The following is a 12,359-nucleotide window of genomic DNA, read 5'->3' as shown; positions in this document are numbered from 1 at the left end:
GTCCGCTGACGATCACTTACCTGTCCTCGGGGCTTCGGCGCGTGCTCTTCGGGATCCCCTGCATCGTCCGCGCTCTCCATCGTCGTCATCATGTCGCTGCGCACGCCGTCCCGTCATCCAATAGGAGCGGCGTGCGTAGCGACGTGATGGCGGCGACGGAGAGTGCGGATGCCGGGGACGCAGAGGCCTTGCCGGAGCGTCGGGGACATCACAGGGACGCGGCGACAGCGATGGAAGGCGACATCCAGGGCAGCGGTGACGGTCCGGAGCGGCGGGGACACGTGAGTACAACTTCCTCTACCAGTGGTCTTCAACTTGCGGACCTCCAGATGTTGCAAAACTACAACTCCGGGCATGCTGGGCGTTGTAGTTTTGCAACATCTGGAGGTCCGCAGGTTGTAGACCACTGTCCTATACTTTACATTGCACGGATCCCTCAACATACGATGGTTTCAACAAACGATGGTCAATTTGGAACGGATTACCATCGTATGTTGAGGGACCACTGTATATCAAATTATGTGTATAGTGTAAAATAAGAATAATATATATATATTTTTTTTTTTATTAATTGTGTTACTGTTCCATGCATGTACATTAATATGTTACTGTGCCTTCAAATTGTAAGCAGCAAACCCCCATGTGACCATGTGAGCCAATGAGACCCCAAAATCTCCCTCTGTATAGTGAGGAGCAGGGGAGGAGTTAGTCAGTCTAATCCATCCAGGCTCCTGAGCAGCAGCTAAGCTCTGGTGCGCTGAGTCGTGTGTCCTAGGCAGAGGCCTACTTCAGTTTACTCCTGGTCATCCTACAAGTGTCGCTCGCAGGAGAACTACATGTCCCTGCAGAATTAACCGTAAAAGCAGTTAACCGTAACCTGACGTCGGTGTGTTTATTGGCTCATCGTGTCTGGCCCAGGAAGACTGCCTCCCACCTTCAGACCGTGGATCAGGTAAACGGTGCCCTGGCGTCACGAAGTGAACAAGGTACGTCTTACTAACACCCAGTGGCCGCCACAATATCAGAGCAATTATGTCCTAAAACAATAAACTATAGACTATGTAATTGACTTTGGCCTAAAACTGACTTTCCACTATCTTTTATCGGTTATAGTTGGCGGTCTATTATAACACCTGTATGGAGTTTATCATTATGAGTAGAGATGAGCGAACTTACAGTAAATTTGATTCGTCACGAACTTCTCGGCTTGGCAGTTGATGGCTTATCCTGCATAAATTAGTTCAGCTTTCCGGTGCTCCGGTGGGCTGGAAAAGGTGGATACAGTCCTAGGAGACTCTTTCCTATGAATGTATCCACCTTTTCCAGCCCACCGGAGCACCTGAAAGCTGAACTGATTTATGTAGGATAAGTCATCAACTGCCGAGCTGAGAAGTTCGTGACTAATTGAATTTACTGTAAGTTCGCCCATCTCTAATTATGATCTTCGCCCGGTGTTTGCTCAGTATTGGACGTCCATGTATAAAGTGTTTTTTTATATTATATACTTCCAAAGAAACAGTAAATAAACCCGAACCACTTAACTCACCTCTTTTATTACACCGCTCAATTGGTGATTCATTTATCTTTATCTGCCTGAATTTCTATGGAAAAGAAAAGAGCGTCACTGTAAGAAATGCAGAATAGGTAGTGGAAGTGGAAGAGTCGCCCTCTAGAGGATAACATCTTACTCTCTACAGGTAACACAACTACAACTCCAGTCTGAAAGCCTGAGGCCTCGTTTACATTGCGGAATTTCCGAGCAGAATCTGGCAGAAAAATTCAGCACGGAAATTCCGTTGCGGTCCCGTTGTTTTCAATTGGATTCTGCTGCACTGTGCACATCTGCTGCGGAAATTCAGATTGACATGTTGATTCGAAATCCGCTCAGAAATGATTCGCCTCCTATGGAGACAATACATTTCGGAGTGGTCCTAGCCCCCGCATGTTCTGCCGGTGCCGGACAGACGGACTTCCGCTGTGGGAACATAGCCTTATAGCGGTGATGATTGACTTCAATGATTAGTTGTGATGTCACAGTAATTTACCTGTCTGAAGCACACTTGTGATGTCATAGTAATTTACCCGACTGAAGCACACTTGTGATGTCATAGTAATTTACCTGTCTGAAGCACACTTGTGATGTCATAGTAATTTACCTGTCTGAAGCACACTTGTGATGTCATAGTAATTTACCCGACTGAAGCACACTTGTGATGTCATAGTAATTTAACCGACTGAAGCACACTTGTGATGTCACAGTAATTTACCTGTCTGAAGCACACTTGTGATGTCATAGTAATTTACCCGACTGAAGCACACTTGTGATGTCATAGTAATTTACCTGTCTGAAGCACACTTGTGATGTCATAGTAATTTACCTGTCTGAAGCACACTTGTGATGTCATAGTAATTTACCTGTCTGAAGCACACTTGTGATGTCATAGTAATTTACCTGTCTGAAGCACACTTGTGATGTCATAGTAATTTACCCGACTGAAGCACACTTGTGATGTCATAGTAATTTACCCGACTGAAGCACACTTGTGATGTCATAGTAATTTACCTGTCTGAAGCACACTTGTGATGTCATAGTAATTTACCCGACTGAAGCACACTTGTGATGTCATAGTAATTTACCCGACTGAAGCACACTTGTGATGTCATAGTAATTTACCTGTCTGAAGCACACTTGTGATGTCATAGTAATTTACCCGACTGAAGCACACTTGTGATGTCATAGTAATTTACCTGTCTGAAGCACACTTGTGATGTCATAGTAATTTACCCAACTGAAGCACACTTGTGATGTCACAGTAATTTACCTGTCTGAAGCACACTTGTGATGTCATAGTAATTTACCTGTCTGAAGCACACTTGTGATGTCACAGTAATTTACCTGTCTGAGGCACACTTGTGATGTCACAGTAATTTACCTGTCTGAAGCGCACTTGTGATGTCATAGTAATTTACCTGTCTGAAGCACACTTGTGATGTCACAGTAATTTACCAGACTGAAGCACACTTGTGATGTCATAGTAATTTACCTGTCTGAAGCACACTTGTGATGTCATAGTAATTTACCCGACTGAAGCATACTTGTGATGTCATAGTAATTTACCCGACTGAAGCACACTTGTGATGTCATAGTAATTTACCTGTCTGAAGCACACTTGTGATGTCATAGTAATTTACCCGACTGAAGCACACTTGTGATGTCATAGTAATTTACCCGACTGAAGCACACTTGTGATGTCATAGTAATTTACCTGTCTGAAGCACACTTGTGATGTCATAGTAATTTACCTGTCTGAAGCACACTTGTGATGTCATAGTAATTTACCTGTCTGAAGCACACTTGTGATGTCATAGTAATTTACCCGACTGAAGCACACTTGTGATGTCATAGTAATTTACCTGTCTGAAGCACACTTGTGATGTCATAGTAATTTACCCAACTGAAGCACACTTGTGATGTCACAGTAATTTACCTGTCTGAAGCACACTTGTGATGTCATAGTAATTTACCTGTCTGAAGCACACTTGTGATGTCACAGTAATTTACCTGTCTGAGGCACACTTGTGATGTCACAGTAATTTACCTGTCTGAAGCGCACTTGTGATGTCATAGTAATTTACCTGTCTGAAGCACACTTGTGATGTCACAGTAATTTACCAGACTGAAGCACACTTGTGATGTCACAGTAATTTACCTGTCTGAAGCACACTTGTGATGTCATAGTAATTTACCTGTCTGAAGCACACTTGTGATGTCATAGTAATTTACCTGTCTGAAGCACACTTGTGATGTCACAGTAATTTACCCGACTGAAGCACACTTGTGATGTCATAGTAATTTACCTGTCTGAAGCACACTTGGGATGTCATAGTAATTTACCCGACTGAAGCACACTTGTGATGTCATAGTAATTTACCTGTCTGAAGCACACTTGTGATGTCATAGTAATTTACCCGACTGAAGCACACTTGTGATGTCACAGTAATTTACCTGTCTGAAGCACACTTGTGATGTCACAGTAATTTACCTGTCTGAAGCACACTTGTGATGTCACAGTAATTTACCTGTCTGAAGCACACTTGTGATGTCACAGTAATTTACCTGTCTGAAGCACACTTGTGATGTCACAGTAATTTACCCGACTGAAGCACACTTGTGATGTCATAGTAATTTACATGTCTGAAGCACACTTGTGATGTCATAGTAATTTACCTGTCTGAAGCACACTTGGGATGTCACAGTAGTAACCTAACAAAGTTGTGACATCCCCGCAGTTTACCTGGTTAAATCCATGGGTAGAGCTAAAATCCAGGTGCATCTCTCCCCACAGCTTCTATCCTTTATGTTCAGGCAGCATCATAAAGAGACATCATACAGAGACATCATACAGAGACGTCATACAGAGACATCATACAGAGACATCGTAAAGAGACATCATACAGAGACATCATACAGAGACATCATGCAGAGACATCGTAAAGAGACATCATACAGAGACATCATACAGAGACATCATACAGAGACATCATGCAGAGACATCGTAAAGAGACATCATACAGAGACATCATACAGAGACGTCATACAGAGACATCATACAGAGACATCATACAGAGACATCATACAGAGACGTCATACAGAGACATCATACAGAGATGTCATACAGAGACATCATACAGAGACAGAGATGTCATACAGAGACGTCATACAGAGACGTCATAGAGAGATGTCAGACAGAGACATCATACAGAGATGTCATACAGAGACGTCATACAGAGACATACAGAGACGTCATACAGAGACGTCATACAGAGACATCATACAGAGACGTCATACAGAGATGTCATACAGAGACATCATACAGAGACATCATACAGAGACGTCATACAGAGACATCATACAGAGACATCATACAGAGATGTCATACAGAGACATCATACAGAGACGTCATACAGAGACGTCATACAGAGACAGGGATATAGGTCCTGGATCCCCAGGTGGGGACCTCATACCACAGGTAACCTACTTCTCCTATAGATGGCCCCGGCCCTGTATCTCTTGTCTCCACATACTGGTTAGGGTGTGCTGGTCTGTGTCCTTGGAATACCTTAAAGAGGTTACTTAAATCTCTTATACTGTAGGTGGAGGTCCATCCCCCCTATCTGGCAATTGTGCCTATATTTCCCAATAATAACTTTTCCTTGCTCCTCCCCAGATACAATGGCTGTGTTCCCGTATATACCGGTGGAGATGAGGGAGGAGCTGGTGACCGGTGTGAACTACATTATGGTTCTTGCTAACAGATTCCACAAACTGCATCCGGCTGTGGTTGACGTTTTTGGTTATAAACTGGCAGAAATACTTTGTCATAAATATACTGGGCACTGGTACCCCGAGATACCCATGAAACTACAAGCCTACAGGTAACTCCCCAAGTCTTTATCATGTGCTTTTATTTGGGATTATTGATCTATCTACATCTCTAAAACCTCATGTTGGTCTAATCACATGTCCAGATATTTCCTACACTGGTCTTTTCCCATCTCCAAAGAATTTCCATTTGGTTTGTTAACATTTTAAAGCAAATAAAATAAATCCTATATCAGTCCAATGGCATTTCCAAAATATTCTTAAATAGACTATCTTGAAAAATATTACCATATTCATCCATATTCTCTGTTGGGTCTCATTGTTCCCTTTCAGGTGTATCATGATGGACCCACATAATAGAGATCCTAAAAGCTTGTGCCCAAAGTGGCCTAAAATACCATGTGGATCGACCCTTATGAGGTGTCCTGAGTATCGTCTCTTTGTGTAATACTTGGGGTTGGGTTGGTGGTTGATCTTTTCGAGGACTGATAACTGTATTGTATTAGGCTTTACTGAGCATGTGCCACAGGAGGGATCGGGATAGTTCATCGGCCCTTTCACCATTGGTCTCCCATAGAACTATGTGTGGACCAGAATACAGGTCCATACACTGTACGGAGATCTTGTCTAGTTTGTGGTTTTCCCCTTTAACATGTTTCTTAGATATAATAAAACACTCAAAAAATTCATCTTGAGATCTTTATTACGATATAAAGACTCACATTTTTTCTTTCTAAAAAATAAACTCTGTAACATCTTTATTGTATATACACCCCCTATAATCCATAACCCCCGGTTCCCCATTCCCTATAGTATCTACATCCAGTAAGTTTGCTGCGGGTCAGAACTGAGGTTGTGGTAGAATTGGGGGGCTCTCCATGCAGGGATCCAGAGAGGGGAGGAGGTTCTGAACCTGACTGTAGAGGCCTGAAAGGAGAAAAGCAAAAAGGGTTAATCTGTACCCCAAGTGTCATCATCCTGTACCCCAAGTGTCATTATCCTGTACCCCAAGTGTTATTATCCTGTACCCCAAGTGTCATCATCCTGTACCCCAAGTGTCATTATCCTGTACCCCAAGTGTTATCATCCTGTACCCCAAGTGTCATCATCCTATACCCCAAGTGTTATTATCCTGTACCCCAAGTGTCATTATCCTGTACCCCAAGTGTTATCATCCTGTACCCCAAGTGTCATCATCCTGTACCCCAAGTGTTATTATCCTGTACCCCAAGTGTCATCATCCTGTACCCCAAGTGTTATTATCCTGTACCCCAAGTGTTATCATCCTGTACCCCAAGTGTCATTATCTTGTACCCCAAGTGTCATTATCCTGTACCCCAAGTGTTATCATCCTGTACCCCAAGTGTTGTCATCCTGTACCCCAAGTGTTATCATCCTGTACCCCAAGTGTTGTCATCCTGTACCCCAAGTGTCATCATCCTGTACCCCAAGTGTTATTATCCTGTACCCCAAGTGTTATTATCCTGTACCCCAAGTGTTATCATCCTGTACCCCAAGTGTCATTATCCTGTACCCCAAGTGTTATCATCCTGTACCCCAAGTGTTATTATCCTGTACCCCAAGTGTTATTATCCTGTACCCCAAGTGTTATCATCCTGTACCCCAAGTGTCATTATCCTGTACCCCAAGTGTTATCATCCTGTACCCCAAGTGTTATCATCCTGTACCCCAAGTGTCATCATCCTGTACCCCAAGTGTCATTATCCTGTACCCCAAGTGTTATCATCCTGTACCCCAAGTGTCATTATCCTTTACCCCAAGTGTTATCATCCTGTACCCCAAGTGTTATCATCCTGTACCCCAAGTATTATCATCCTGTACCCCAAGTGTCATTGTCCTGTACCCCAAGTCAATGTATCCATGTTTTTGGGTCCCTATACTGACATCAGAAACTCTGATGTATCTGAATGGGATTAACAGAAATCCATTGCTCAGAAACAACCCCATTCAGATGTTTGGGATAGATATTTAATCACGGAAATGTCTAGAATAAATCTGCCACACATGAACACAGCCAGGATATACTAGGCCGGGCTGTATCTCCTTCTTAGTATTGTCAGTATATACCTGAATAACACATGCAGTGACCAGTGACACAGATGTCTCTAATGTGGTCTCCACTATACATCATTCCTGCTCCTGACTATTTCTTACCTGATTTGCTGCTGGGTTACCCCAGATTTCCTCCTCCATTAGGCTCGATAACATAGTAGGGTTAGTAGTTCTGTCGCTGCTGACATATATCCCACTGTCATTGGCTTCATCACTCAGACTTGGAGATGATGGGAGGGATGAGCTCCATATGGAAGAGTCTTCTTCTGGTGTGGGTGTGAAGCGATTGGACAATGAGGACGGATGTTGCTCTTCTACTGAGGGTCTAGAAAGATCTGGAAGACGAGTGATTCTTGGGTCAAAAATGGCCACTGTGTACGGATAATTCTCTTCCCCCAATCTGTCCAAAGATACATCAGTAAGATACGGTTATCAGTCCTGGAAAACATCAACCACCAACCCAACCCCAAGTATTACACAAAGAGACAATACTCACTGGCAGGACACTTCATAAGGGTCGATCCACAGGGTCATTGTTTTGGGTAGGGCCAGTTCATGGTATTTTAGGCCACTTTGGGCACAAGCTTTTAGGATGCTGTCATCTCTATTATGTGGGTCCATCATGATACACCTGAAAGGGAACAATGAGACATTAGACCCAACAGAGAAGATGCCAATGGATGAATATGGGAAAATTTGTAGAGATGATGATAGTCCGTTTAGGAATGTTTTGTAAATGCCAATAGACATTTTAAATATGTTGTTATATGATAAGAAAAGACCAGTGTAGGAAATATCTGGAAATGTGAGTAGACCAACATGAGGTTTTAGAGGTGTAGATAGATCAATAATCCCAAATAAAAGCACATGATAAAGATTCGGGCAGTTACCTGTAGGCTTGTAGTTTCATGGGTATCTCGGGGTACCAGTGCCCAGTATATTTATGACAAAGTATTTCTGCCAGTTTATAACCAAAAACGTCAACCACAGCCGGATGCAGTTTGTGGAATCTGTTAGCAAGAGTCTTAATGTAGTTCACACCGGTCACCAGCTCCTCCCTCATCTCCACCGGTATATACGGGAAAACAGCCATTGTATCTGGGGAGGAGCAAGGAAAAGTTATTATTGAGAAAAATAGGCACAATTGCCAGATAGGGGGAATGGACCTCCACCTACAGTATAAGAGATTTAGGGAATGTCTATGATTGGAAAACCCCTTTAAAGGTAAATGGTCACCAGTTCACCCACACTAAACCCAATACACCGGATTATAGTGCGGGTGAACAGGAGACCAATGCGGGGTCTCTGACTAATATACATACCTGCAGTCCGGCGCAGTGTCCATCTGAAGATTGGCTTCTTTCTGCACTGAATTGCGTGCTGGAGGCGGACCCACCCGCTGCATTTGAATATTCATGATCGCTGGTCACGTGAGCGCCCAGTAGGCACAAGCGCTCACTTGATCAGCGACCATGAATATTCAAATCCAGCCTGCGGGCCCGCCTCCAGCACGCAATTCACAGAAGAAAAAAGCCGATCTTCAGAGGTACCCCGCGCCGGACTGCAGGTAGGTATGAACCCCGCATCGGTCTCCTGTTCACCCGCACTATAATCCGGTGTATTGGGTTTAGTGTGGGTGAACGGGTTTACGGGTGACCGTTTTCCTTTAAGGTATTCCAAGGACACAGACTATCCTGATCAGCACAAGAGATCAGCAACGCTTTTAACTTTGTGTACGCCATTAAGATACACACAGCACTTAAATACGCTGCGGACGGGGCTTCCTTTGTGCGCAACGTCTCTGTATGATAGCTCTGTATATAACGCTGCCCGAAAAGAAAGAATGGGAGCCGCAGGAAAAGGATTTTTCATGGTGCCTGCTATGAGAGGCAATGTCTTGAAATATGAGAAAATACGGGGGCAATGTAGGAAAATACGGGGGCAATGTAGGAAAATATGGGGGCAATGTAGGAAAATATGGAGGCAATGTAGGAAAATATGGAGGCAATGTAAGAAGATATGGGGGCAATGTAGGAAAATATGGAGGCAATGTAGGAAAATATGGGGGCAATGTAGGAAAATATGGAGGCAATGTAGGAAAATATGGAGGCAATGTAGGAAAATATGGGGGCAATGTAGGAAAATATGGGGGCAATGTAGGAAAATATGGAGGCAATGTAAGAAGATATGGGGGCAATGTAGGAAAATATGGAGGCAATGTAGGAAAATATGGGGGCAATGTAGGAAAATATGGAGGCAATGTAGGAAAATATGGAGGCAATGTAGGAAAATATGGGGGCAATGTAGGAAAATATGGGGGCAATGTAGGAAAATATGGGGGCAATGTAGGAAAATATGGGGGCAATGTAGGAAAATATGGAGGCAATGTAAGAAGATATGGGGCACTGTAGGGAAATATGGGGGCAATGTGAGGAAATATGGAGGGAGTGTGAGGAAATACGGGGGGCAAAGTAAGAAAATATGGAGCCTTTGTGAGGAAATATGGGGGAAATGTCAGGAAATATGGGAGAAATGTCAGGAAATTTGGGGGACAATATCTGGAAATATGGGACAGGGTGAGGAAAAATGGAGGAGTGTGAGGAAATATGGGAGCAGTTTAAGGAAAAGGGGGAAGTGTCAGGAGATATGGGGGCAAAATTAAGGAATATGAGAACAATGTGAGAAAATATGAAGGCAATGTGAGGAAATAGGGGAATGTGAAGGAATATTGAGACAATGGGGGGAAGATTTATCAAAACCTGTCCAGAGGAAAAATTGCTGAGTTTCCCATAGCAACCAATCAGATGGCTTCTTTCATTTTTCAGAGGCCTTTTCAAAAATGAAAGCAGCGATCTGATTGGTTGCTATGGGCAACTCAGCAACTTTTCCTCTAGACAGGTTTTGATAAATCTCCCCCAATGTGAGTAAATATGGGGAAAATGTGAGTAAATATGGGGACAGTGGAAGGGGGGGGGGGGGTTATTACGACCTGTGTAGAGGAAGAGTGGAGCAGTTGCCCATAGCAACCAGTCAGATTGCTTTTTCATATTTGAAAGAAATAAATCTGAAAAAGGATTGAAGCAATCTGTTGAGAACCTGAGCTGCACCCCTTTTCCTCTACATGGGTTTTGATAAATCTCCCTCAATGTGAGAAAATGTGAAGGCAATGGTAGAGAGCCGACTATATTGGGGCAATGTGTGGGGAGGGGGGCAGAAAGTGAACGCTATTACCGTGTGGAGCAATACACATTTGTGAGAAGTCGAAAATGTTTCTCCGGCAGATTCCGTGAAGACGAGTTGTGGCTGGAGAACTTTTCATGATGGACCAGACTAAAAAAAAAGAAAAGTGACTGACCCTGATCAGAGAAGAAGTGACCTGTGAGTCCCTACATGTAGCTGTAATCATATATGGTCTGCAGAGCCTGTGTACAGCTGGTATCTACTTCTGTATGTGGAAATAGCCAAACACAATTACCCTCTAAGGCAATCCAGGATTCGAAAATCTACAAAACACAATTACCCCAGAGCACAATGCCTGGGATACAGATATCCCTATATATTTAAATTGCCCTAAAACTTAAAGGGGTACTCCGCTGCTCAGTGTTTGAAACAAACTGTTTCTAACGCTGGAGCCGGCGGCGGGAGCTCGTGACGTCATAGCCCCGCCCCCTCATGATGTCACACCCTCCTCCTCAATGCAAGTCTATGGGAGGGGGTGTGACGGCTGTCACGCCCCCTCCCATAGACTTGCATTGAGGAGGAGGGTGTGACATCATGAGGGGGCGGGGCTATGAAGTCACGAGCTCCCGCCGCCGGCTGATGACCGTGATGATTCACCGAAACATGTCATTTTAATTCACGTTGAGCATCATTTCATTTTCATTTCTATTTTATTCATCTTTAAATATTAGTTTCAGGGCAATTTACACATATATATAGGGATATCTGTACCCCAGGCATGTCTATGTGGAAATATTGATCTATGTATAGATATTATTCAGTAACAGTATAGTACAAAAAAGGGCTGCGAACAAAGGGCAGGGACAAAAGGGAGGAGGCCGGAGGCGAGAAAATAACATTTTGATCGCATTTTTAGATCAGTTACCAGGGCTGTCTATGAGAGAAATAATATAAAAGATGGATCACACCAAAAGATTCAGAAAAATAAAATAATCACAAATATTTTAAGATAAATAATGGGACAATATCACCCTAAAAGTAATAATTAAAAATACCAAGTAGGTATAAATCCCTATAATAATGCCTCATCCCCCCCCGCTGTAGTGATAGCAGGTGACACTTACCTTACAGGTGACAGATGAGGTGGAGATCAGGGAGATCTGCAGGGGGGTAGACGAGAAGAGTCCAGGGGTCCAAACCAGAACAGTTTATGGGCCCAGATACAAGATCCGGCTATATATCAGGGCAGGGACCGATGTGATTGGCTCCTCCACCATTGTGTGTATCCAGTAGTGTCAATGTGATTTACATAACATAAGTCTATTCAGTAGGTACAAACTACATCACAATAGGGGGCTCCCTCCATGTAGTCTCATTTTCCCTCCAAAATAGTTTCACTTGAATCATTTTTGGTTATCTATCTGATATCTATCTATCTATATATCTAAATATCTATCTCATATCCATCTATCTATCTCATATCTATCTATCTATCTATCTCATATCTAACTATCTCATATCTATCTATCTATCTATCTCATATCTATCTATCTATCTCATATCTATCTATCTATCTCATATCCATCTATCTATCTCATATCTATCTATCTCATATCTATCTATCTCATATCTATCTATCTATCTCATATCTATCTATCTATCTCATATCTAACTATCTCATATCTATCTATCTATCTCATATCCATCTATCTATCTCATATCT

The 12,359-nt window shown here is 43.0% G+C and overlaps 1 protein-coding gene across 4 annotated transcripts; it reads right to left on the bottom strand.

The window, feature by feature from the left end:
* Positions 1-6,104: 6,104 nt before the first annotated feature.
* LOC130294030 (maternal B9.15 protein-like) lies at positions 6,105-12,030 on the bottom strand. Of its 4 annotated transcripts, none has more exons than XM_056543393.1 (5): positions 11,761-12,030; positions 8,347-8,554; positions 7,953-8,087; positions 7,559-7,856; positions 6,105-6,310 (listed from the first exon to the last, which is right to left on the bottom strand). In XM_056543393.1, the coding sequence occupies exons 2-5, from the start codon at positions 8,547-8,549 to the stop codon at positions 6,200-6,202; spliced, it is 747 nt and encodes a 248-aa protein (XP_056399368.1). In that variant the 5' UTR covers positions 8,550-8,554; positions 11,761-12,030; the 3' UTR covers positions 6,105-6,199. The 4 variants fall into 4 exon arrangements, with proteins under 4 accessions (XP_056399368.1, XP_056399369.1, XP_056399370.1 ...); XM_056543394.1 differs by lacking the exon at positions 11,761-12,030 and adding an exon at positions 10,977-11,112; XM_056543395.1 differs by lacking the exon at positions 11,761-12,030 and adding an exon at positions 10,932-10,953.
* Positions 12,031-12,359: the final 329 nt, after the last annotated feature.

Source organism: Hyla sarda, chromosome 10 (genome assembly GCF_029499605.1).
Source record: "Hyla sarda isolate aHylSar1 chromosome 10, aHylSar1.hap1, whole genome shotgun sequence".
In the NCBI taxonomy this organism is placed as follows: domain Eukaryota; kingdom Metazoa; phylum Chordata; class Amphibia; order Anura; family Hylidae; genus Hyla; species Hyla sarda.
The sequence above is the reverse complement of the archived record's forward strand: the minus strand, read 5'-3'. Positions and strand labels throughout refer to the sequence as shown.